At 43.6% G+C, this 23,172-nt stretch overlaps 1 protein-coding gene across 5 annotated transcripts in view; it reads right to left on the bottom strand.

The window, feature by feature from the left end:
- LOC103226794 (phospholipid-transporting ATPase ABCA3-like) overlaps positions 1 to 23,172 on the bottom strand; it is a 58,369-nt gene that overhangs the window by 22,669 nt on the left and 12,528 nt on the right. For 2 of the 5 annotated variants that reach the window (XM_073015044.1, XM_073015045.1), the window contains exons 2-3: positions 15,782 to 15,905; positions 14,484 to 14,646 (exon numbers count right to left, since the gene is read on the bottom strand). In XM_073015044.1, coding sequence (XP_072871145.1) covers positions 14,484 to 14,498 — 15 coding nt within the window. In that variant the 5' untranslated portion in view covers positions 14,499 to 14,646; positions 15,782 to 15,905. Of the gene's footprint in view, positions 1 to 1,651; positions 2,906 to 3,899; positions 5,346 to 14,483; positions 14,647 to 15,781; positions 15,906 to 23,172 lie in introns of those variants that run through there. The other 3 variants (XM_073015046.1, XM_073015048.1, XM_073015047.1) reach the window with 3 other exon arrangements.

Raw genomic sequence — 23,172 nt, 5'->3', positions numbered from 1 at the left:
CCCCACCTATGTGGCTATTTTTTTGACCTGTCTTGAATTGTATCCCCTAGAATAGAACTATAATCGTAAGTGTAGTACTTTCCTGAGTTCTGTCAGTCATTCTAGTGAATTAACAAACCTGAGAGATTAGTGGGATCTCCACGTTTGCAGCCAGTTTGTCAGAAGCGCTTTGTTTGTCTGGGAACTTCCAAGCTTGTGGGTTCTAAAGTGGAGGCAATCTTGTGGGGGACTATACCTCTAATATGTGAAGCCTATGCTAACTCTATTGTTAAAGTCACACTTTTTTTTTTTTTTTTTTTTTTTTGGAGAATGGGGTCTCACTATATTGCCCAGGCAAGTCTTGAACTCCTGGGCTCAAGCTATCCTTCCACCTCTGTCACCCTAAGAGCAGGGATTACATGCATGAGCCACCACACCCAGCCCATTGTTAGAGTCAAATTGCACTGCAGTAATATAGCATATTAACAGAAAGAAGGGCCAAAATCACATGAAAATCTCAGTAGACACAGAAAAGCATTTGACAAAATACAACACACTTTCATGATAAAAACACTCAGCAAACTAGGAATGGAAAGGAACTTCCTCAGCATGATAAAAGGCATCTATGAAAAAAAAACACAGATAGCATCCCACCTAACGGTGAAACTGAAAGCTTCCCCCACAAAAAAATCAGGAACAAGACAAGGATGTCTGCTCTTGCCACTTTATTCAATATTTTACTGGAAGTTGTAGCCAGGGAAATTAGCCAGAAGAAAAAAAGCCATCCAGACTGAAAGAAAGATGTAAAGCTATTGCCTCTTGGCAGATCACATAAACTTATATATAGAAAGCATTAAAGAATCCACAAACTTTGGGAGGCCGAGATGGGCGGATCACGAGGTCAGGAGATCGAGACCATCCTGGCTAACACGGTGAAACCCCGTCTCTACTAAAAACACAAAAAAAACTAGCCGGGCGAAGTGGCGGGCGCCTGTAGTCCCAGCTACTCGGGAGGCTGAGGCAGGAGAATGGCATAAACCCGGGAGGCGGAGCTTGCAGTGAGCTGAGATCCGGCCACTGCACTCCAGCCCGGGCGACAGAGCAAGACTCCGTCTCAAAAAAAAATAAAAAAATAAAAAAAATAATAAATAAATAAATAAATAAATAAATAAAAAGAATCCACAAAAAGCTATTAAAGCTAATAAATGAGCCTAGGAAAATGTCAGGATATAAGATAAATATACAAATAGGAGTTGTATTTCTTTACACTAACAATGAACAACCCAAAAATGAAATAACAAAAATAAATTCCATTTACATTAGTATCACAAAAGACAAAACATTTAGAAATAAATTTAACCAAGGAAGTGTAAGAAAGGCAAGTACACTGAAAACCGTAAAACATGGCTGAAAGGAATTAAAGAAGACCTAAATAAACGGAAGTACTTTTTGTGTTCATAGATTGGAACATTTAATTTTGTTAATACGACATTACTATCCAAAGTAATCTAGAGGACGGGTGCAGTGGCTCATGCCTGTAATCCCAGCACTTTGGGAGGCCGAAGTGGGTGGATCACCTGAGGTCAGGAGTTCAAGATCAGCCTGGCCAACATGGTGAAACTCCATCTCTACTAAAAATACAAAAAAATTAGCTGGGCATGGTGGCACGCACCTGTAATCCCAGCTACTCAGGAGGCTGACGCAGGAAAATCACTTGAACCGAGGAGGCTGAGGTTGCAGTGAGCTGAGATTGAGCCTTTGTGGTCCAGCCTAGGCAACAGAGCAAGACTCCATCTCAAAAAAATAAAAATAAACACAAAGCAATCTAGAGATTCAATGCAATCCCTATTAAAATTCTAATACCTTATATTTTTTTTTGCAGAAATAAGCAAGCTGATCCTAGAAATTCATATAGAAATGCAAAGGACTCAGAATAGCCAAAACAATCTTAAAAAGAAGAACAGAGTTGGAGGACTCATATTTCCTAATTTCAAAACTTCCTAGAAAGCTACAGTCATCAAGACATTGTGGTACTGGCATAACAACAGACATATGGAACAATGGAATAGAATTGGGAGTCTAGAAACAATCCCATATATCTGTGGTAAATAGATTTTTTACAAGGGTGCCATGACCATTCAATGTGGAAAGAATACTCTTTTCAACAAATAGTGCTGAGACAACTTAATATCTATATGAAAAAGAATAAATGTAGACCCATACCTCATACCATATACAAAAATTTACTCATAATGGACCAAAGATCTAAATGTAAGAACCAAAGCTATGAAATATTAGAAAGAAATGTAGGTGTAAATCCTAGACAATAATTAAAAAAATATAATAGCAAAAGCATAAGTAACAAATGAAAAAAAGATAAATTAGATTTCATCAAAATTTAAAACTTTTGTGTATCAAAAAACACTATCAATAAAGAGAAAAGACAATCCACAGAGTAGGAGAAAATATTTGCAAGTCATATAACTAATAAGGGCCTAGGATCTAGAATATACACTTAAAAACTTTTTACAGGCTGGGTGCGGTGGCTCACACCTATAATCTCACTCAGCACTTTGAAAGATGAAGGCAGGAGGATTATTTGAACTCAGGAGTTTGAGACCTGGGCAACATGGTAAAACCCCATCTTTAAAAAAAAAAAAAAAAAAAAAAAAAATTAGCCAGGCATTGGCCTGTGCCTGTGGTCCCAGCTACTTGGGAGGCTGAGGCAGGATGATAACTTGAGCCTGGGAGGCAGAGATTGCAATGAGCTGAGATCCTGCCACTGCACTCCAGCCTGGGTAACAGAGTGAGAGGTGAGAGGCTGTTTCAAAAAGAAAAAAAAAAAAAAAAGCCAGGCACAGTGGCTCACATCTGTAATCCCAGCACTTTGGGAGGCTGAGGCAGGTGGATCGCCTGAGATCAGGAGTTTGAGACCAGCCTGGCCAACATGGTGAAACCCTGTTTCTACTAAAAATACAAAAAAAAAAAAAAAAAAAAAAAAAAAAAATTAGCCAGGCGTGGTGTTGCATATCTGTAATCCCAGCTACTGAGAAGGCTGAGGTAGGAGAATCGCTTGAGCCTGGGAGGCAGAGGATGCAGTGAGCTGAGATTGCACCATTGCGTTGCAGCCTGGGTGACAGAGCGAGACTTCATCTCAAAAAAAAAAAAAAAAAAAAAAGAAAAGAAAAGAAAAAGAAAATGGGCTCCACAGATGTGATTAAGTCAAGAATTCTGAGATGGGGAGATTAGTCCAGATTATCTGGATGGGCTCAATGTAGCCACAAGAGTCCTTAGAAGAAGAAGGCAGGAGTGAGAAATCGAGATATGATAGAAGCACATGTCAGAGAGAGAGAGAGAGAGAGAGAGAGATTCGAAAGTGATCTGCTGCTGGCCTTGAAGATGGAGGAAAGGGTCACGAGCCAAGGAATGCAGGTGTCTTCTAAAAGCTGAAAAAGGGAAAGAATTCATTCTCCTCTACTGTCTTCAGAAAGAACACAGCCCAGCAAGGTGAAGACACCTTGATTTTAGCCCAGCAAAATGCATTTCAGATCTTGGCTATAAGACAGTAGATGTATGTTGTTTTAAGCCGCTAAGTATGTAACAGATTGTTACAGCAGCAATAGGAAACTGACATACTGACACACAAAGTTTAAAAGGCAACTGTATAGTAATTAACATCTTAAACTTATAACAACTAAATTTGAATAATACCAACTTAGTTTCAACACACACAAACACACTGCTCATATACATCTCTGCCCCCTCCCTTTATATTGTTATTGTGACAGATTGTGTCTTTATACATTGTGTCCATTAACATAGACATCCACATTAACACATATGCACTTGCCTTTTAAATCATATAGAAAAGAAAAGGAAATGTGATGGACCAAAAGTACAATAATACTGGCTTTAGTTACCTTTAACAGTGGCCTTTATTTCTTCTAATGGCTTAGAGTTACATCTAGTGTCTTTTCATTTCAGCCTGAAGGACTCCCTTTAGCATTTATTGTAGGGCAGGACTACTGGTAATGAACTCTCTCAGCTTTTATCTAGAAGAAATATCTTAATTTCTAGATAATTTTGCTGGATATAGAGTTCTTGATTGCAGGATTTTTTTCCTTTAAAAGTTTAAAATATGTCATACCACTGTCTTCTGAACCCCATGGTTTCTGTAGAGAAATCAGCTGTTATTTTTACTGAGGATTTCTTGTATGTGAAAAGTTTCTTCTCTCTTGCTTTTTTTTGTTTTTTGAGACAGAGTCTCACTCTGTTGCTAGGCTGGAGTGCTGTGGCACGATCTTGGCTCACTGCAACCTCTGCCTCCCGAGTTCAAGTGATTCTCCTGCCTTAGCCTCCCAAGTAGTTAGAATTACAGGCATGTGCTGCCACACCCAGTTAATTTTTATATTTTTATTTGAGATGACGTTTCACCACATTGGCCAGGATGGTCTTGATCTCTTGACCTGGTGATCTGCCCACCTTGGCCTCCCAAAATGCTGGGATTACAGGCGTGAGCCACTGTGCCTGGCCTCCTGCTGCTTTCAAAACTCTCTTTGTCTTTGGATTTTGACAATTTAACTGAAATATTTCTTGTTGTAGATTTCTGAGTTATCTTGCCTGGAGTTCCTTGAGCTTTGGGGGTTTGTAAATTCATATCTTTCATCAAATTTGCAGAGTTTTCAGCCATTATTTCTTCCAATTTTTTTTTTTTTTCCTGCCTCTTTTCTCTTTCTCTTCTCCTTTGGGACTCCTATGACATGTTGTTTGTTATGCCTAATAGTGTCCCACAGGTCCCTCAGGCTCTTTTCCAACAAAGAAAGCCCAGGACCAGAAGGCATCACTGGTGAATTCCACCACACATTTAAAGACAAATTAACCACTTTGGAAGGCCGAGGTGGGTGGATCATGAGGTCAGGAGTTCAAGGCCAGCCTGGCCAACGTGAGGAAACCCCACCGCTACTAAAAATAGAAAAATTAGCCGGGCATGGTGGCACATGTCTGTAATCCCAGCTACTAGGGAGGCTGAGGCAGGATAATTGCTTGAACCTAGGAGGCAGAGGTTGTAGTGAACTGAGATTGCACCATTGCACTCCAGCCTCGGTAACAAGAGCAAGACCCAGACTCGGCCAAGTGCGGTGGCTCATGCCTGTAATCCCAGCACTTTGGGAGGCCGAGGTGGGTGGATCACAAGGTCAGGAGATGAAGACCATCCTGTCTAACACGGTGAAATCCTGTCTCTACTAAATATACAAAAAATTAGGCGGGCATGGTGGCAGGTGCCTGTAGTCCCAGCTACTCGGGAGGCTGAGGCAGGAGAATGACGTGAGCCTGGGAGGCAGAGGTTGCAGTGAGCTGAGATCGCACCACTGCACTCCAGCCTGGGTGACAGAGCAAGATGCAGTCTCAAAAAAAAAAAAAAAAAAGACAAATTAACACCAATCTTTCAAACTCTAGATTTAAAAATCAATGGAATATAACAAACAGCCCAGAAATAAACCCTGACATGTATAATCAATTGATTTCCTGGAATAGTCAAGACTATTCAGTGGAGAAAAGGACAGTGAGTCCTTTTTTTTTTTTTTGAGATGGGGTCACGCTCTGTCACCCAGGCTGAAGTGCAGTGGCATGATCTCGGCTCACTGCAACCTCTGCCTCCTGAGTTCAAGCAATTCTCTGCCTCAGCCTCGTGAGTAGCTGGGATTACAGGCGCTTGCCACCATGCCTGGCTAATTTTTGTATTTTTAGTAGAGACAGGGTTTCATCATCTTGGCCAGGCTGGTCTTGAACTCCTGACCTCATAATCCACCCATGTTGGCCTCCCAAAGTGTTGGGATTACAGGTGTGTGCCACCACGCCCAGCTTCAGGTGGTATCTTATTCTGGTTTTAGTTTGTATTTCTGTGATGACTAATAATGTTAAATACCTTTTTCTGCCTAATCATTTATTTGTATATCTTCTTTTTAAAAGGGTTGATTTGGCTGGGAGCGATGGTTCACAACTGTAATCTCGGCACTTTGGGAAGTCAAGGTGGGTGGATCACCTGAGGTCAGGAGTTTGAGACCAGCCTGGCTAACATGGTGAAACCCCATTTCTACTAAAAATACAAAAAATTAGTTGGGCATGGTGGTGCACACCTGTAATCCCAGCTACTTGGGAGGCTGAGGCAGGAGAATCACTTGAACCCAGGAGGTGCAGGTTGCACTGAGCCAAGATCGTGCCATTGCACTCCAGTTTGGGCAAGAAGAGCAAAACTCGATCTCAAAATAAATAAATTAATTAAAGGGTTGATTCAAGTCTTTTTTTTTGTTTTGTTTTGTTTTTGAGACGGAGTCTCGCTCTGTCGCCCAAGCTGGAGTGCCGTGGCCGGATCTCAGCTCACTGCAAGCTCCGCTTCCTAGGTTCACGCCATTCTCCTGCCTCAGCCTCCCGAGTAGCTGGGACTACAGGCGCCTGCCACCTCGCCCGGCTAGTTTTTTGTATTTTGTAGTAGAGACGGGGTTTCACCATGTTAGCCAGGATGGTCTCGATATCCTGACCTTGTGATCCGCCTGTCTCGGCCTCCCAAAGTGCTGGGATTACAGGCTTGAGCCACCGCGCCCGGCCGATTCAAGTCTTTATCCCAGTTTTTATTGATTTGTTTGGCTTTTTGTTATTTAATTTTAGGAGTTTTTCTATATTCTGGCAACCAGGACTTTGTCAGATATATGTATTATGATGGGTTTCCTCCATAGTATGGCTTGGGTTTTCCTTTTTAGTTCCATTGAACAACCTTTGCTTTTTTTTTTTTTTTTTTTGAGGCGGAGTTTCGCTCTGTCGCCCAGGCTGGAGTGCAGTGGCCGGATCTCAGCTCACTGCAAGCTCCGCCTCCCGGGTTCACGCCATTCTCCTGCCTCAGCCTCCCGAGTAGCTGGGACTACAGGCGCCCGCCACCTCGCCCGGCTAGATTTTTGTATTTTTTAGTAGAGACGGGGTTTCACCGGGTTAGCCAGGATGGTCTCGATCTCCTGACCTCGTGATCCGCCCGTCTCGGCCTCCCAAAGTGCTGGGATTACAGGCTTGAGCCACCGCGCCCGGCCTTTTTTTTTTTTTTTTTTTTTTTTTGAGACGGAGTCTTGCTCTGTCGCCCAGGCTAGAGTGCAGTGGTGCGATCTTGGCTCACTAAAACCTCTGCTTCCAAGGTTCAAGTGATTCTCCTGCCTCAGCCTTCTGAGTAGCTGGGATTACAGGTGCCCACCACCACACCTGGCTAATTTTTGTATTTTTAGTAGAGATGGGGTTTCACCATGTTAGTCAGCCTGGTCTCAGGTTATCTGCCCGTCTCAGCCTCCCAAAGTGCTGGGATTACAGGCGTGAGCCACTGCACCCGACCTTGTTTTGCATTTCTTTCATGACCAATGGTGGTGAATACCCTTCTTCTTTCTTTTCTTGGAGGGGGGGCCATTTTTTTTTTTTTTTTTTTTTTTTTTTTTTTTTTTTTGAGACGGAGTCTCGCTCTGTCACCCAGGCTGGAGTGCAGTGGCCGGATCTCAGCTCACTGCAAGCTCCGCCTCCCGGGTTCGCGCAATTCTCCTGCCTCAGCCTCCCGAGCAGCTGGGACTACAGGCGCCCGCCACCTCGCCCGGCTTATTTTTTTGTATTTTTAGTAGAGACGGGGTTTCACCATGTTAGCCAGGATGGTCTCGATCTCCTGACCTCGTGATCCGCCCGTCTCGGCCTCCCAAAGTGCTGGGATTACAGGCTTGAGCCACCGCGCCCGGCCTTTTTTTTTTTTTTTTTTTTTTTTTGAGACGGAGTCTTGCTCTGTCGCCCAGGCTAGAGTGCAGTGGTGCGATCTTGGCTCACTAAAACCTCTGCTTCCAAGGTTCAAGTGATTCTCCTGCCTCAGCCTTCTGAGTAGCTGGGATTACAGGTGCCCACCACCACACCTGGCTAATTTTTGTATTTTTAGTAGAGATGGGGTTTCACCATGTTAGTCAGCCTGGTCTCAGGTTATCTGCCCGTCTCAGCCTCCCAAAGTGCTGGGATTACAGGCGTGAGCCACTGCACCCGACCTTGTTTTGCATTTCTTTCATGACCAATGGTGGTGAATACCCTTCTTCTTTCTTTTCTTGGAGGGGGGGCCATTTTTAAATCTTCGGCGAAATGTCTATTCAAGTCATCTGCCCTTTTAAAAAAAATTTTTGTTTTTATTATTTTTTTTAGAGATGGGGGTCTCACTATGTTGCCCAAGCTGGATTCAAATTCCTGGGCTCAAGCAATCCTCCTGCCTCAACCTCTCAAGTAGCTAGAACTATAAGGTGTGCACCACCGTGCCTGGCTAATTTGTCCACTTTTATTTTTGTATGTATGTATGTATGTATGTATGTGAGACAGGGTCTGTGTTACCCAGGCTAGGATACAGTGGTGCAATCACAGCTCACTGCAGCCTCCACATCCCGGGCTCAAGTGATCCTCCCACCTCAAAATCTCGGCTCACTGCAAGCTCTGCCTCCCAGGTTCATGTCATTCTCCTGCCTCAGCCTCCCTAGTAGCTGGGACTACAGGCACCCGCTACCATGTTCAGCTAATTTTTTTTTGTATTTTTAGTAGAGACGGGGTTTCACCATGTTAGCCAGGATGGTCTTGATCTCCTGACGTCATGATCCGCCCACCTCAGCCTCCCAAAGTGCTGGGATTACAGGTGTGAGCCACTGTGCCCAGCCGTCTTTTCCTTTCTTGATGATGTCCTTTGATGCACAAAAGTTTTAAATTTTGATGAAGTCCAATTTATGTATTTTTTTTCTTTTATTGCTCCTGTTTTTAATGTTAAATCTAAGAATTTATGGCCAAATATAAGGTCATGAAGTTTACCCCTGTTTCTTTACCTTGAGCTACATGGAGTGAAGTAAAAGTTCAACTTCATTCTTTGTTTCTTTTTAGAGACAGAATCTCACACTGTTGCCCAGGCTGGAGTGCAGTGGCACAATCTCAGTCCACTGCAACCCCAGCCTCCTGGGTTCAAGCGATTATTGTGCCTCAGCTTCCCGAGTAGCTGGGATTACAGGTGCCCACACCATGCTTGGCTAAATTTTTTTGTATTTTTAGTAGAGATGGGGTTTCTCCACATTGGCCAGGCTGGTCTCGAACTCCTGACCTCAGGTGATCTACCTGCCTCAACCTCCCAAAGTGCTGGGATTATAGGCGTGAGCCATCGCGCCCGGCCCAATTTCATTTTTTAATGAATCGTTATCCAAGTTTCCCAGCACCAGCTGTTGAAGAGACTATTCTTTTTTTTTTTTTTTTTTTTTTTTTTTTGAGACGGGGTCTTGCTCTGTCACCCAGGCTTGAGTGCAGTGGCTGGATCTCAGCTCACTGCAAGCTCTGCCTCCCGGGTTTACGTCATTCTTCTGCCTCAGCCTCCCGTGTAGCTGGGACTACAGACGCCTACCACCTCGCCTGGCTAGTTTTTTGTATTTTTTAGTAGAGACGGGGTTTCACCATGTTAGCCAGGATGGTCTCGATATTCTGACCTCGTGATCTGCCCGTCTCGGCCTCCCAAAGTGGTGGGATTACAGGCTTGAGCCACTGCGCTCAGCCTTTGAAGAGACTATTCTTACCCTCATAGAATGGTCATGGCACCCTTGTCAAAAGTCAGTTGTGCCAGGTGTGGCACATGCCTGTATTCTGACTCATAATTGTAATCCTAGCACTTTGGGAGCTCAAGGTGGGAGGAGTGCTTGAGCTGAGGAGTTTGAGACCAGCCTGGGTAACATAGAGAGACCCTATCTCTAGAAAAAGATAAAAAAGGCTGGGTGCAGTGGCTTACGCCTGTAATCCTAACACTTTGGGAAGCTGAGGCAGGTGGATCACCTGAGGTCAAGAGTTTGGGACCAGCCTGGCCAACATGGTGAAACCCCATCTCTACTAAAAATACAAAAATTGGCCAGGTGTGGTGGCAGAGGCCTGTAATCCCAGCTACTAAGGTGACTGAGGCAGGAGAATCGCTTGAACCAGGGGGGGCGGAGGTTGCAGTGAGCAAAGATCGAGCCACTTCACTCCAGCCTGGGCAAAAAAGGAAAACTCCGTCTCTAAATAAATAAATAAATAGAAAAAAGAAAAAGATTAAAAATAATCAGTCAGGCATGGTGGCATGCGCTTATGGTCCTAGCTACTGAAGAAGCTAAGGTGGGAGGACTGCTTGAGCCTGGGAAGTAGAGGCTGCAGTGAGCTGTTACTGTGCCACTACACTTTAGCCTGAGTGAAGAGAGAGAAGGAAACCAAAAATCAATTGGCCATAGATGTATAGGTTTACTTCTGGACTCTTAATTCTATTCCATTGGTCTACATGTCTGTCCTTATGTCAAAACCATTCTGTTTTGGACAGGCGCAGTGGCTCGTGCCTGTAATCCTAGCACTTTGGGAGGCTGAGGCAGTGGTTCAAGACCAGCCTGGCTAACATGGTGAAACCCTGTCTCTATTAAAAATACAAAAATTAGCCAGGCATGGTGGCACACACTTACAATCCCAGCAACTCGGGAAGCTGAGGCACAAGAATTGCTTGAACCCAGAAGGCAGAGGTTGCAGTGAGCAGAGATCATGCCACTGCACTCCAGCCTGGGTGACGAGACTCCATCTCAAAATGAAAAAAAAAAATTATGTTTTGATCCCTGTAGCTTTGTAGTAAAATATAAGTCTTCCAATTTTGTTCTTCTTTTAAAATATTGTTTTGGGCCGGGTGCGGTGGCTCATGCCTGTAATCCCAGCACTTTGGGAGGCTGAGGCGGGTAGATCACAAGGTCAGGAGATCGAGACCACAGTGAAACCCCGTCTCTACTAAAAATACAAAAAATTAGCTGGGCGCGGTGGTGGGCGCCTGTAGTCCCAGCTACTCGGGAGGCTGAGGCAGGAGAATGGCGTGAACCTGGGAGGCGGAGCTTGCAGTGAGCTGAGATCGCGCCACTGCACTCCAGCCTGGGCGGCAGAGCGAGACTCCATCTCAAAAAAAAAAAAAAAAAATTGTTTTGGTTTTTGAGGACCCTCGCAATTCCATATGAATTTTAGGATTGACTTGTGTATTGCTGGAAAAAATAAAGGGCCTCTGGAATTTTTTTTTTTTTTTTTTTTTTTTGAGATGGAGTCTTGCTCTGTCACCAGGCTGGAGTGCAGTGGTATGATTGCTGCTCACTGCAACCTCCGCCTGCCAGGTTCAAGTGATTCTCCTGCCTCAGCCTCCCAAGTAGCTGGGACAACTGGCATGCGCCACCATGCCCAGCTACTTTTGTATTTTTAGTAGAGACAGGGTTTCACCTTGTTGGCCAGGATGGTCTTGATCTGTTGACCATGATCCGCCCGCTTTGGCCTCCCAAAGTGCTGGGATTACAGGTGTCAGCCACCATGCCCGGCCTCGAATTTTATTAGAGATTGCATTGAATCTGTATCAATTTGGGGAATATTGCCATCTTAAGAATATTAAGCCTTCCACTCCATGAGAATGGCATGGTTTTCGATAAAGTTTATCTTTCAGTGTTATTTCATAGTTTTCACTGTAAAAGTCTTCTACTTCTTTGGTTAAATTTATTCCTAGGTATCTTATTTTGGATGCTATTCTAAGTGGAATTGTTTTCTTAATTTCCTGTTCAGAATGTTCATTGCTATAGAGACACAACTGATTTTTGAAAATTGGCTGAATTCATTTATTACCCTAGTAGCTTTTTTGTGTAGATTCTTCAGGATTTCTCTATATAAGATCATATCATCTTTGAATAGAGACAGTTTTAATTCTTCCTCTCCAATTGGATGCATTTTATTTTTTATTTCCTAATTTCTCTGGCTAGAACTTCCAGTACACTGTTGAAGTGGTGAAAATAGGCATCCTTGGCCGGGCGCGGTGGCTCAAGCCTGTAATCCCAGCACTTTGGGAGGCCGAGACGGGTGGATCACGAGGTCAGGAGATCGAGACCATCCTGGCTAACCTGGTGAAACCCCATCTCTACTAAAAAATACAAAAAACTAGCCGGGCGCGGTGGCGAGCGCCTGTAGTCCCAGCTACTTGGGAGGCTGAGGCAGGAGAATGGCATAAACCCGGGAGGCGGAGCTTGCAGCGAGCTGAGATCGGGCCACTGCACTCCAGCCTGGGTGACAGAGCGAGACTCTGCCTCAAAAAAAAAAAAAAGAAAGAAAAAAAGAAAATAGGCATCCTTATAACTGATCATAGGGGGAAGACTTTCAGTGTTTCAGCATTGAATATAATGCTAACTGTGGGGTTTTCATAAATGCTCCTTTATCAGGTTGACGAAGTTCCTTTATGTCCTGGTTTGTTTTTATCATGAGTTAATTTTTGTGTATGATGTGATATAGGTCTCCATGTTCTTTTTTTTTTTTTTTTTTTTTTTTGAGACAGGGTCTCATTCTGTTGCCCAGGCTGGAGTGCAGATCATGGCTCACTGTAGCCTCGACCTCCTGGCTTCAACTGATTTTCCCGCCTCAACCTCCAGAGTAGCTGGGATGACAGGCTTAGGCCACCATGCCTGGCTTTTTTTTTTTTTTTTTTTTTTTTGAGATGGAATGTCACTCTTGTTGCCCAGGCGAGAGTGCAATGGGAGGCAATCTCAGCTCACTGCAACCTCTGCCTCTGGGTTCAAGCGATTTTCCTGCCTCAGCCTCCTGAGTAGCTGGGATTACAGGTACTCGCCACCATGCCCAGCTACATTTTTATTTTTAGTAGAGATGGGAGTTTCACCATATTGGCTAGGCTGGTCTCAAACTCCTGGACTCAAGCAATCCTTCTGCCTCAGCCTAACATAGTGTTGGGATCACAGGTGTGAGCCACTGCACCTGGTCATGTTCATTCTTTTGAATGTGAATATCCAGTTATTCCAGCATCAGTTGTTGAAAAGACTGTTCATTCCTCATTGAATTGTCTTGGCCCCGCTATTGAAAATCAACTGATCATAAATGTTAGGTTGTATAGTATATACACCCCAAGACTTGGCACTTTTCCTTTGTATTTGTTTCCCCTCTGGTCCTGATTTATTGTGCTTCTGACCTCATTGGTATTTGTCTTTTATTTCTAGTCTTCTGCTTATTTCTTGTACTTGATACGAGTTTTTTTCTTTGAGATGGAGTCTCGCTTTTGTAGCCCAGGCTGGAGTGCAATGGTACAATCTCAGCTCACTGCAACCTCCGTCTCCTGGTTTCAAGCGATTCTCCTGCCTCAGCCTCCTGAGTAGCTGGGATTACAGGCATGCACCACCACTCTTAGGAGCTGCACAGGCATGCAGGGAGTCGCTATAGTGTGGATGATTATCTTCTGTTTCCTCTTCATTAAATTAAATGAGATGGATGAAATGAAAAGGACACGGTCAATGGAGATCACAATGGAGGCATGTTAGACATAGATTACACAATGTGGCATGTGTGTTGAACAGGACATGTGTTTAAAAAGATACAATAGGGCCAGGAGTGGTGGCTCATGCCTGTAATCCCAGCATTTTGGGAAGCCAAGGTGGGCAGATCATCTGAGGTCAGGAGTTTGAGACCAGCCTGGCCAACATGGTGAAACCCTATCTCTACTAAAAACACAAAAAATTAGCCAGGTGTAGTGGTGGGCACCTGTACTCCCAGCTACTCAGGAGGCTGAAGCAGGATAATCACTTGAACCTGGGAGATGGAGGTTGCAGTGAGCCAAGATCGTGCCATTGCACTCCAGCCTGGACAACAAGAATGAAACTCCGTCCCAAAATAAAAAATAAAATAAAAAAATAAAATAAAATAAAATAAAATAAAATAAAATAGACAGAATAGGAGTCGTACTTGCAGGTGGAAAAGGGAGGCCAAGAAAATCTTAACGTGCATAAAGCACAGATCATGTTTCCTCCATGATGACAAATGTAGCTGCCAAATTGGCCACCCACTGGTGCCTGCACTCCTTGTTCCAGTAAAATGTTTCCATCCTTCCTGCAAACAATTCAATATTGTTACAATCAAATTCATAACTACTGTTTTTACTTACTCTAGAACGTAAGCATTTTACTGAATGCCACATTTCTAAATGTAACTCCTTCAACCTCTTCTGAAATGTTAGTTTATGTGCTGGCAGCAAAACAAGCAAAACAACAAAAGTGGCCATGCTTTTTTTTTGCTTTGTTTTGTTTTGTTTTTGTTTTTGTTTTTGAGACGGAGTTTCACTCTTGTTGTCCAGGCTGGAGTGCAATGGCCCAGTCTCAGCGCACCGCAACCTCCGCCTCCCAGGTTCATGCAATTCTCCTGCCTCAGTCTCCTGAGTAGCTAGGATTACAGGCATGAGCCACGACGCCCAGCTAATTTTGTATTTTTAGTAGAGACGGAGTTTCTCCATCTTGGTAAGGCTGTTGGTAAGACCAGTTGGTAAGGCTGGTCTCGAACTCCCAGCCTCAGGTAATCCACCTGCCTCAGCCTCCTAAAGTGCTGGGATTACAGGTGTGAGCCACCACGTCCAGCCACAGCCATGCTCTTAACATGAACAGGCTTCGGGGCTTTCTCACCAGGACTTCCCCCATCAGCAAATGGAAATTCCCAGAGTTCTTGGCATGGATTCAGAGGGTAAAGAAAGGATGTGCACCAGCCTTCTTTGTCATCTTGAAAAAATATATTCTTCCCCAGTATAAAATTCTTCTGAAAGTAACTGAAGCGCAATTTATAATTAACCTATGAAGAACAAAGAGAAAACAAATTCGGTTATGAAATCCTGAAACTCAGCAAAGGCACAGGACAGCAAATCTGTGTTTGATGTCAGCTGTAACAAGAGGAAGGGTGCCCACACTGGCAGGTGTCCCCTGGGGGAGCATGCTCCAACAGTGGTCTTCCCTGTGGACTCTAGAAATTCTCCCAGCTGCAACCCTGGGAAACACACAGCTGCTACTGAGCCCCCTTCAGGAATGGTGTGCTGCAGAACAGTTCAGAGCAAGAGCTCTGGAGCCAGACCACCCAGATTCTAACCCCAAATCTCCTATTGAATAGCCTCGTCACCTTGGACAAGTTATGTAGACTTCATTCCTGAGTTTCCTCATGAGTAAAATGGGGATATTAACAACATCTACCTCATAGGCTACAGTAGGATTGAGCCAGATAGTATCTGTGTTGCCTAGCATTGATAAATGCTTAAAAAACATTGTTGGTTATTTTATTAACTTGTCTCTTTCCATCTACCAATAGCCCACGCAACTTCCAACAATTAATCATCAGATACACTGTACAACACAAAAGCTATACATGAGTGGTTCTCCCATCCCAGAACATAAATCAAATATTCCCATGTTTACAACATGAACTTTTCCTTAAACAAACTCACACTCATACCACATCTGAAGTCCATAAGATTATTAGTAATGACAATAACTAATTCTTCTGGAAAGTTCTTTTGTTCCAGGCTTTGTTCTAAACACTTTATAGGCATAAAACTCTTTTAGCCCTCACAACAATAAGGACACTGAGGCCCAGAAATGTTTTCCCAAGTGAGTTGCAAGGCTGGGACTCAAGTCTGTGGAGCCTGGTGTTGTAGTCTGCGTCTGTCATCAGGCAGTTTAATATATGCCATCTTGTATTCTCAGGATAAAGACTTGTTCAGAACAAGTCTTCTAAAGAATTTGAAAACTGGAAGGGACCTCACAGTCTAGGTTGTAAGACATGAAACACAGGAGCCCTTGCTTATGTCCTCTGGAAATAAGATGACAAAGCTGCCACAGAGGAAAGCAGGGGTCAGGTCAGCCAACAAGACTACAGAAGGAACACATGCTCAAGTCTCGGTAGCACAGTACAATTGTTAGAGAAAGGATGCTCTTACCGCAAGTGGCAAAGATCCATTGCTGTTATTGATGCTATGGTCAAAAACAATTCCAATATATAGAAAGCTTTGGGATCATCAATTATATAATGTTCAAACAAAGGCACTGAAGAATAGCCTAAAACTACAGAGAGAAAAATCCCATCAGTGAATGGCTGGTGTGAAGTCAAAGGCTGCGCAGTTGCCCGCTCTCTACCTAAGGAGACTTAAGATTGACAGCTGACTGCTGCATTCACTCAAGCATTCGTTCTGCAAATACACAAGACAGAAAATAAGGGAGGTAAGTTAAGGGAAATGACTCTCGTTATTTCAAGTCATAACTTTAACTGGGAAGTTTATAGTCCCAAGAACTGCTGGCAACTATCTTGGGGCATCAAGAAAGTAATGCTAAGAAGGAAGAGAGAATGTAAGGGCTGATCACATGATTTGAGACCTGGATCAAGCCTTGTGGTTTTTCATTAAAGAATGAGTTTTGTTCTTGTAGGAAGTTTAAGTTCAGTTTCATCCTTTCAAGGCTTGTTTCTAGCCTGCATTTTACATGTTGATGATTTTATTTTTCATTTCTAGAAGTTCTAGTTCCTTTTTTCCCCCCAAATCTGCTAGGTGACTCTTTTTTTTTTTTTTTTTTTTTGAGACGGAGTCTCGCTCCGTCCCCCTGGCTGGAGTGCAGTGGCGTGATCTCGGCTCACTGCAAGCTCCGCCTCCTAGGGTCTTGCCATTCTCCTGCCTCAGCCTCCTGAGTAGCTGGGACTACAGGTGCCCGCCACCGCGCCCGGCTAATTTTTTGTATTTTTAGTAGAGACGGGGTTTCACCGTGTTAGCCAGGATAGTCTCGATCTCCTGACCTTGTGATCCGCCCGCCTCGGCCTCCCAAAGTGCTGGGATTACAGGCGTGAGCCACTGCGCCCGGCCTAGGTGACTCTTTATAATGACATGCTACCTATAAATCCTTTTATGTTGTCTTTTATTTCTTCAAACTAGCTAAACATAGTGATTTTATAACACGAGACTAATAATTCTATTATCTGGAATCTTTCCAGGTCTGTTTTTGCTGTCTGTTGTTATACTGATAATCATTCTTGGTGTCCTGTTTCCTAGTATGTTTGTTCACTGACCTTGATAGTCTTGTGGTGAGTCTTGATATACAGAATGAAGGTACATTCCTCCAGGGAAAAAATGTATTTGCACCTGTCAATGTGAGTCCCACTGTCCCACTTCACAGTTTGAGGGATTTTTTTCTTTCTTTGCTTTTTTCCTTTCTTGCCTTCCCTCTGCCCTTCCTTCCTTCCTTCCTCCTTCCCTCCCTCCCCTTCTTCCTTCTTTCTTCCTTCATTCTTTCTTCCCTTCCCTTCCCCTTCCCCTCCTTCCCCCACCCTTCCCCCCTCCCTTGCCTTCCCTTCTTCCTTCCTTTCTTCTTCCCTCCCTCCCTTCCCTCCTTCTTCCTTCCTTCCTTCCTACCTACCTTTCTTTTTTCTGGCAACCAAGTGACGTGAATTTGAGCTACAAATCTCAGGGCTAGGACCCTCCCTGCTGTGCTTAGTTCCAAGGCAACATTCAGGCAGTCGGGGGCATGTTTACATCCAGCACGACCTTACATTAAGTACCACCAGTACGATGTAGGCATTTGGGTTCCCAGATTTCAGGCGAGACAGTCTCAAGATATACACCCCACCTTGAATGGGCCTTAACTTTTTCTTCTTTCCCTCTGTGCCTTACAAGTCTATGAAAACAAGCATTGAATTTCCCCTAGTATGATGAATGTTTGATCAAAAGCAGTTTAGGGCCTCCACTGATCTCTTTGGGTTCTTTCCTTCATCTAGACTTTTTTTTTCTTTTTCTTTTTCTTTTTTTTTTTGAGACGGAGTCTCCCTCTGTCGCCCAGGCTGGAGTGCAGTGGCCGGATCTCAGCTCACTGCAAGCTCTGCCTCCCGGGTTTACACCATTCTCCTGCCTCAGCCTCCCGAGTAGCTGGGACTACAGGCGCCTGCCACCTTGCCCGGCTAGTTTTTTGTATTTTTTAGTAGAGACGGGGTTTCACCGTTAGCCAGGATGGTCTCGATCTCCTGACCTCATGATCCGCCCGTCTCGGTCTCCCAAAGTGCTGAGATTACAGGCTTGAGCCACGGTGCCCGGCCTCTTTTTTTTTTTGAAATGGAGTCTTGTTCTGCCTGATCTCGGCTAACTGTAACCTCTGCTTCCGGAGTTAAAGCGATTCTCATGGCTCAGCCTCTCAAGTAGCTGGGATTACAAGTGGGCACCACCACGCCTGGCTAATTTTTTGTATTTTTAGTACAGACAGGGTTTTGCCATGTTGCCCAGGCTGGTCTTGAGCTCCTGAGCTCAGGCAATCCGCTTGCCTCAGCTTCCGAAAGTGCTAGGATTACGGGTGCCACTGCACTACAGCCTGGGCAACAGAGCGAGATTCTTTCTCAAAAAAAAAAAAAAAAAAAGAAAGAAAGAAAGAAAGAAAGAAAGAAAGAAAGAAAGAAAGAAAGAAAGAAAGAAAGAAAGAAAGAAATTTCATAATCTCATATGTATAAGGTAACTGAATTAGAATGCATAGAATACATAGAAACTCATACTCATACCATATCTGAAGTCCATAAGATTATCAATAATGACAGCAATAACTAGGATACCAGACAACCATGAAGCACAATTTTTTTTTTGAGATGGAGTCTTGCCCTGTCGCCCAGGCTGAAGTGCAATGGCATGATCTCAGCTCACTGCAACCTCCGCATCCTGGGTTCAAGCCACTCGCCTGCCTCAGCCTCCCAGGTAGCTGGGACTACAGGCATGTGCCACCACGTCTGGCTAATTTTTTTGTATTTTTAGTAGAGATGGGATTTCACCATGTTGGCCAGGCTGGTCACAAACTCTTGATCTCAAGTGATCCACCCACCTCGGCCTCCCAAAGTGCTGGGATTACAGACATGAGCTACTGCTCTCGGCTGAAGAACAACTTTCAAAACAGTGATTCCCCACATTTTACCATTGAGGGCCTTTTTTTTTGTTTTGTTTTTTTAGAGACAGGGTCTCATTCTGTTGCCCAAGCTGGAGTACAGTGGTACAATCATACCTCACTGTAACCTCTAACTTGCATGTAGGTTCAAGAGATCCTCCCACCTCAGCATACCAAGTAGCTGGGACTACAGGCATCGACTACCACACCTGGTTAACTTTTTATTTTTTGTAGAGACAGGGTTTCACTATGTTGCCCAGGCTGGTCTCAAACTCCTGGAACTGAAAGCCTTTAAAAGAATTATCCCCACTGAGGCTGGGCATGGTGGCTCATGCCTGTAATCCCAGAACTGTGGGAGGCCAAGGCGGGCAGATGACCTGAAGTCAGGAGTTTGAGACCAGCCTGGACAATATGCTGAAACCCCATCTCTACCAAAAATACAAAAATTAGCCGGGCGTGGCGTGGGGGCGGTGGCTCACGCCTGTAATCCAAGCACTTTGGGAGGCTGAGGCGGGCAGATCACGAGCTCAGGAGATCGAGACCATCCTGGCTAACACGGTGAAACCCTGTCTCTACTAAAAATACAAAAAATTTAGCTGAGTGTTGTGGAGGGTGCCTGTAGTCCCACCTACTCGGGAGGCTGAGGCAAGAGAATGGGCATAAACCCGGGAGGCGGAGCTTGCAGTGAGCTGAGATCGTACCACTGCACTCCAGCCTGGGCGACAGAGTAAGACTCCGTCTCAAAAAAAAAAAAAAAAAAAAATTACCCAGGCATGGCAGCGGGTACCTATAATCCCAGCTATTCAGGAGGCTGAGGCAGGAGAATTGCCTGAACCCGGGAGATGGAGGTTGCAGTGAACCGAGATCTTACCATTGCACTCCAGCCTGGGCAACAAGAGCAAAACTCCATCTCAAAAAAAAAAAAAAAAAAAAGAACTATCGCCACTGAGTGGCACTAAAGGTACTAAAGTTTGAAGAGAAAAATCTCTATTACTTTATGTTCTATATATTATTAGAATACTTTTACAATAGCATGTAGAGAAATTACAGTAATTTTGAAAAATTTCTCCTATAAACTGCATATTTTGAAGAATTTTATCTACCTAACTGCATTAATTTATTCAATAAATATTTATTGAGCGCCTACTATGGCTAGGTACTACAACAGGCACAGTGGTGAACAAAACAGACATGGTCTTATGACCTCATGGAGGTGGAGTCTAGTGGAGAAAGGCAGACAATACACAGAAAGTAAGAAGGTGAATATGTATGTAAACATTTATTAAAATTCCCTTTTTGATAGAAAGTATAAAACAGGGTTCAATGACAGAGAATAAGGCAGAGGTGAGAAACCTAAAACCGATTTAGCTGACTTCCTAGGTGTCAGTTCAGCTGAAACCTGAAGACTAAGAAGGAGCATGCACAGGGAGGACTTGGGGCAAAGCATTGTCAGAAGGAACAGCTGGTGCAAAGGCCCTGTCGGGAGAGAACCTCATGTAGCTGCTTTCTAGGAAGTAAAAGACCAACATGACCAGCCTGTGGGAGCACAATAAAGAACCAAACTGGATTAAGACTGGGAAAAAAGCAGGGTCAGAACCTGGAGAAGAGTTGGTTTTCTCTCAGGGCAATGGGAAGTTACTTAAGAGGTTTAAGCTGGAGACTAGCCGGATCCTATTGAGCTTCTGAAGATCTTTCTGCCTCCACATGGAGACTGGATTAGAATGGGACAAGAGGAGAAGCAGAGACCAGTTAAAAAGTTAGAAGTGATTTCAGACCCTCTGACCCTCTGAATGCCTTCCATTTTTTATGAGACATATAATTGCCAATCAGACCTTTGGATTAATATGAGATAACAGGTGTCATGATAGTGAGTTAAAAACAAATACTTAGCATTTAACATTTTAATTAGCCTTGAAGCCTTCTGACATATATAGACACAACTCCATATATTGTTTGAAATAATAAAAATATCTCAAGGACAGCTTCCCCCCAACTACCACCTCATAGGCTCTTTAGAATTTGGAGACACTAGATTTAGAATCACTATGGTAAGAACTCTCAGGGAAAAACTTCAGACTACACTTTATAAAAATGTCCTCCCAATCCTTACCCATCTTTATGTCTAACCTTCAAACTCAACATCAAAGGTCTGTTCCACCATTTCGGTGACAGCCTTCAAAATTTCACTTTTAGAAGGGATATAAACTAGCTGAAATCTATTTTTCCAAGGAAAATTGTAGAAACAGTCTGGCAATGAACTGATATCAATTGCATGGTAGCTAGTGGCAGGTCTTTTTAGTGGAGCACTATTACAACGAAGATAAAATACAATTGCAGAAAATAGCAATGGCATCAAGATTTCAAGGATTGCTACCAGAGTCTTCTGTTTCTAAAATAAAAACAAAAGCTAAATGTTAACCCCAAACAGAACACATGTGGTGAATGCTCTTCCATTTAGAACACTTTAATTTCTTCCAGTCTCCCTGCCCCACACATGAAAAAGAAAAACACAGAATAAGAATTAGCTTGAAACATCTCCTTTTAACCTTTCTGTAACACCAATGGCCCGAAATCAGTAACAATGATGTCATCTTTAATAACGACATGACTCATTTGCAGAAAAGGGCCCCTGTCCATGTAAAGTTCTTAATTGTTCTTTAACCTGTTATTATGAATCAATTTAACTGAAACATTCAATCCTTCCCAAGGACTTATATCTTCCCACAGATAACCATACCCATCTTTAAGATGAAATTCTTCCAAAGAAGAAGTTTTAACTTTCTGAACACTGCCATTTTCCTAGCTGAAGAGGAGGGGTCACCACTAGTCAGGAAACAAATGAGGGGAAATGTTATGCATAGTACAAAAGTGTTAAGAGTTACTTTTTCGTCCTTGAAAACTTTCTTCTTTGGAGCTTCCAGATCATTGTGATGGACTACTTTTCCTCCTATCATTCTAGCAATTCCTTCTAAGTCTCTTTTGCTGATACTTCCTCCTCTTCCCAACCTCTAAATGCACTCCAGGGCTCAGTCTGTACTCTCCTTAGGTGATCTCATTCAGCTGTTAGATTTGAATCCATCTATATGCTGATGACTTCTAAATTTGTATCTCCAGCCTAGACCTTGCCTCTGACTCTAGATCCAGATACCCAACTGCTGGCTCAACATTTCCATGTGTTTCATCTCAAAGTTGACATGCCCAAACTGAGCTTTCTCATTCCTGTTAAAACAGATTGTCTTACAGTCTTCTTCACTGTTAATGCCAGTTCCATTATTTGAGTTATAGGATTATTACCCTCTTTTTTTTTTTTTTTTTTGAGACGGAGTCTTGCTCTGTCACCCAGGCTGGAGTGCAGTGGTGTGATCTTGGCTCACTGCAACCTCTGTTTCCCAGATCCAAGTGATTCTCCTGCCTCAGCCTCCGAGTAGCTGGGATTACAGGCACCCGCCACCACGCCTGGCTAATTTTTGTATTTTTTGGTAGAGATGGGATTTCACCAAATTGGCCAGGCTGGTCTCACACCCCTGGCCTCAGGTGATCTGCCCACCTTAGCCTCCCAAAGTGCTGGGATTACAGGTGTGAGCCATCTGGGCTGGCCTTATTCTTTTTTAATAATACAGGAAAGTAACATGTTACAAAATGAACTGGTTACAAGTAGTAGGTAGAGGATGACTTCAATTTTAATTAAAAATATATAAAATTATGAACATGTATATAAAAAACTGGAAGGTTAAATACTGAAATATCAACAGTAATTCTTTTTTTTTTTTCTTTTTTTTTTTTTTTTGAGACGGAGTCTCACTCTGTTGCCTGGGCTGGAGTGCAGTGGCGCCATCTGGGCTCACTACAAGCTCCGCCTCCCGGGTTCACGCCTTTCTCCTGCCTCAGCTTCCCGAGTAGCTGGGACTACAGGCGCCTGCCACCACGCCTGGCTAATTTTTTGTATTTTTAGTAGAGACAGGGTTTCACTGTGTTAGCCAGAATGGTCTCGATCTCCTGACCTCGTGATCCGCCCACCTCGGCCTCCCAAAGTGCTGGGATTACAGGCGTGAGCCACCGCGCTCGGCTCAGTATTTAATTCTATACAGGATTATTGTTGACTTCTCTCTCTTTCACATTCCAAATCTAGTTAGTCAGCAAATCCTGTTGCCTCTACCTCTGAAACAGACCTAGAATTCAATCCCTTTCACCGCCCCTATTTTTATCGTCCCTTGCCGGGATTTCTGCAATACTTTCTTTGGTGGTATCAGTACATCTGCCCTTGCCACCTTGCAATCCATTGTCCATGCAGCAATAAGAGTGACCCTGTTTAAGTCAGATCATGCCTCCTTCTCTGCTCAAAACTCTCTACTGGCTCTTATCTCACTCCAAGCAAAAGCCTTGTCTTACAATGAACTACACAGTTCTACATGATATAGTGCCTGTTCAC

The sequence above is a fragment of the Chlorocebus sabaeus genome, chromosome 5 (assembly GCF_047675955.1).
Source record: "Chlorocebus sabaeus isolate Y175 chromosome 5, mChlSab1.0.hap1, whole genome shotgun sequence".
In the NCBI taxonomy this organism is placed as follows: Eukaryota; Metazoa; Chordata; class Mammalia; order Primates; family Cercopithecidae; genus Chlorocebus; species Chlorocebus sabaeus.
Note: the sequence above shows the minus strand (reverse complement) of the source record. Positions and strands in the feature narration are given on the sequence as shown.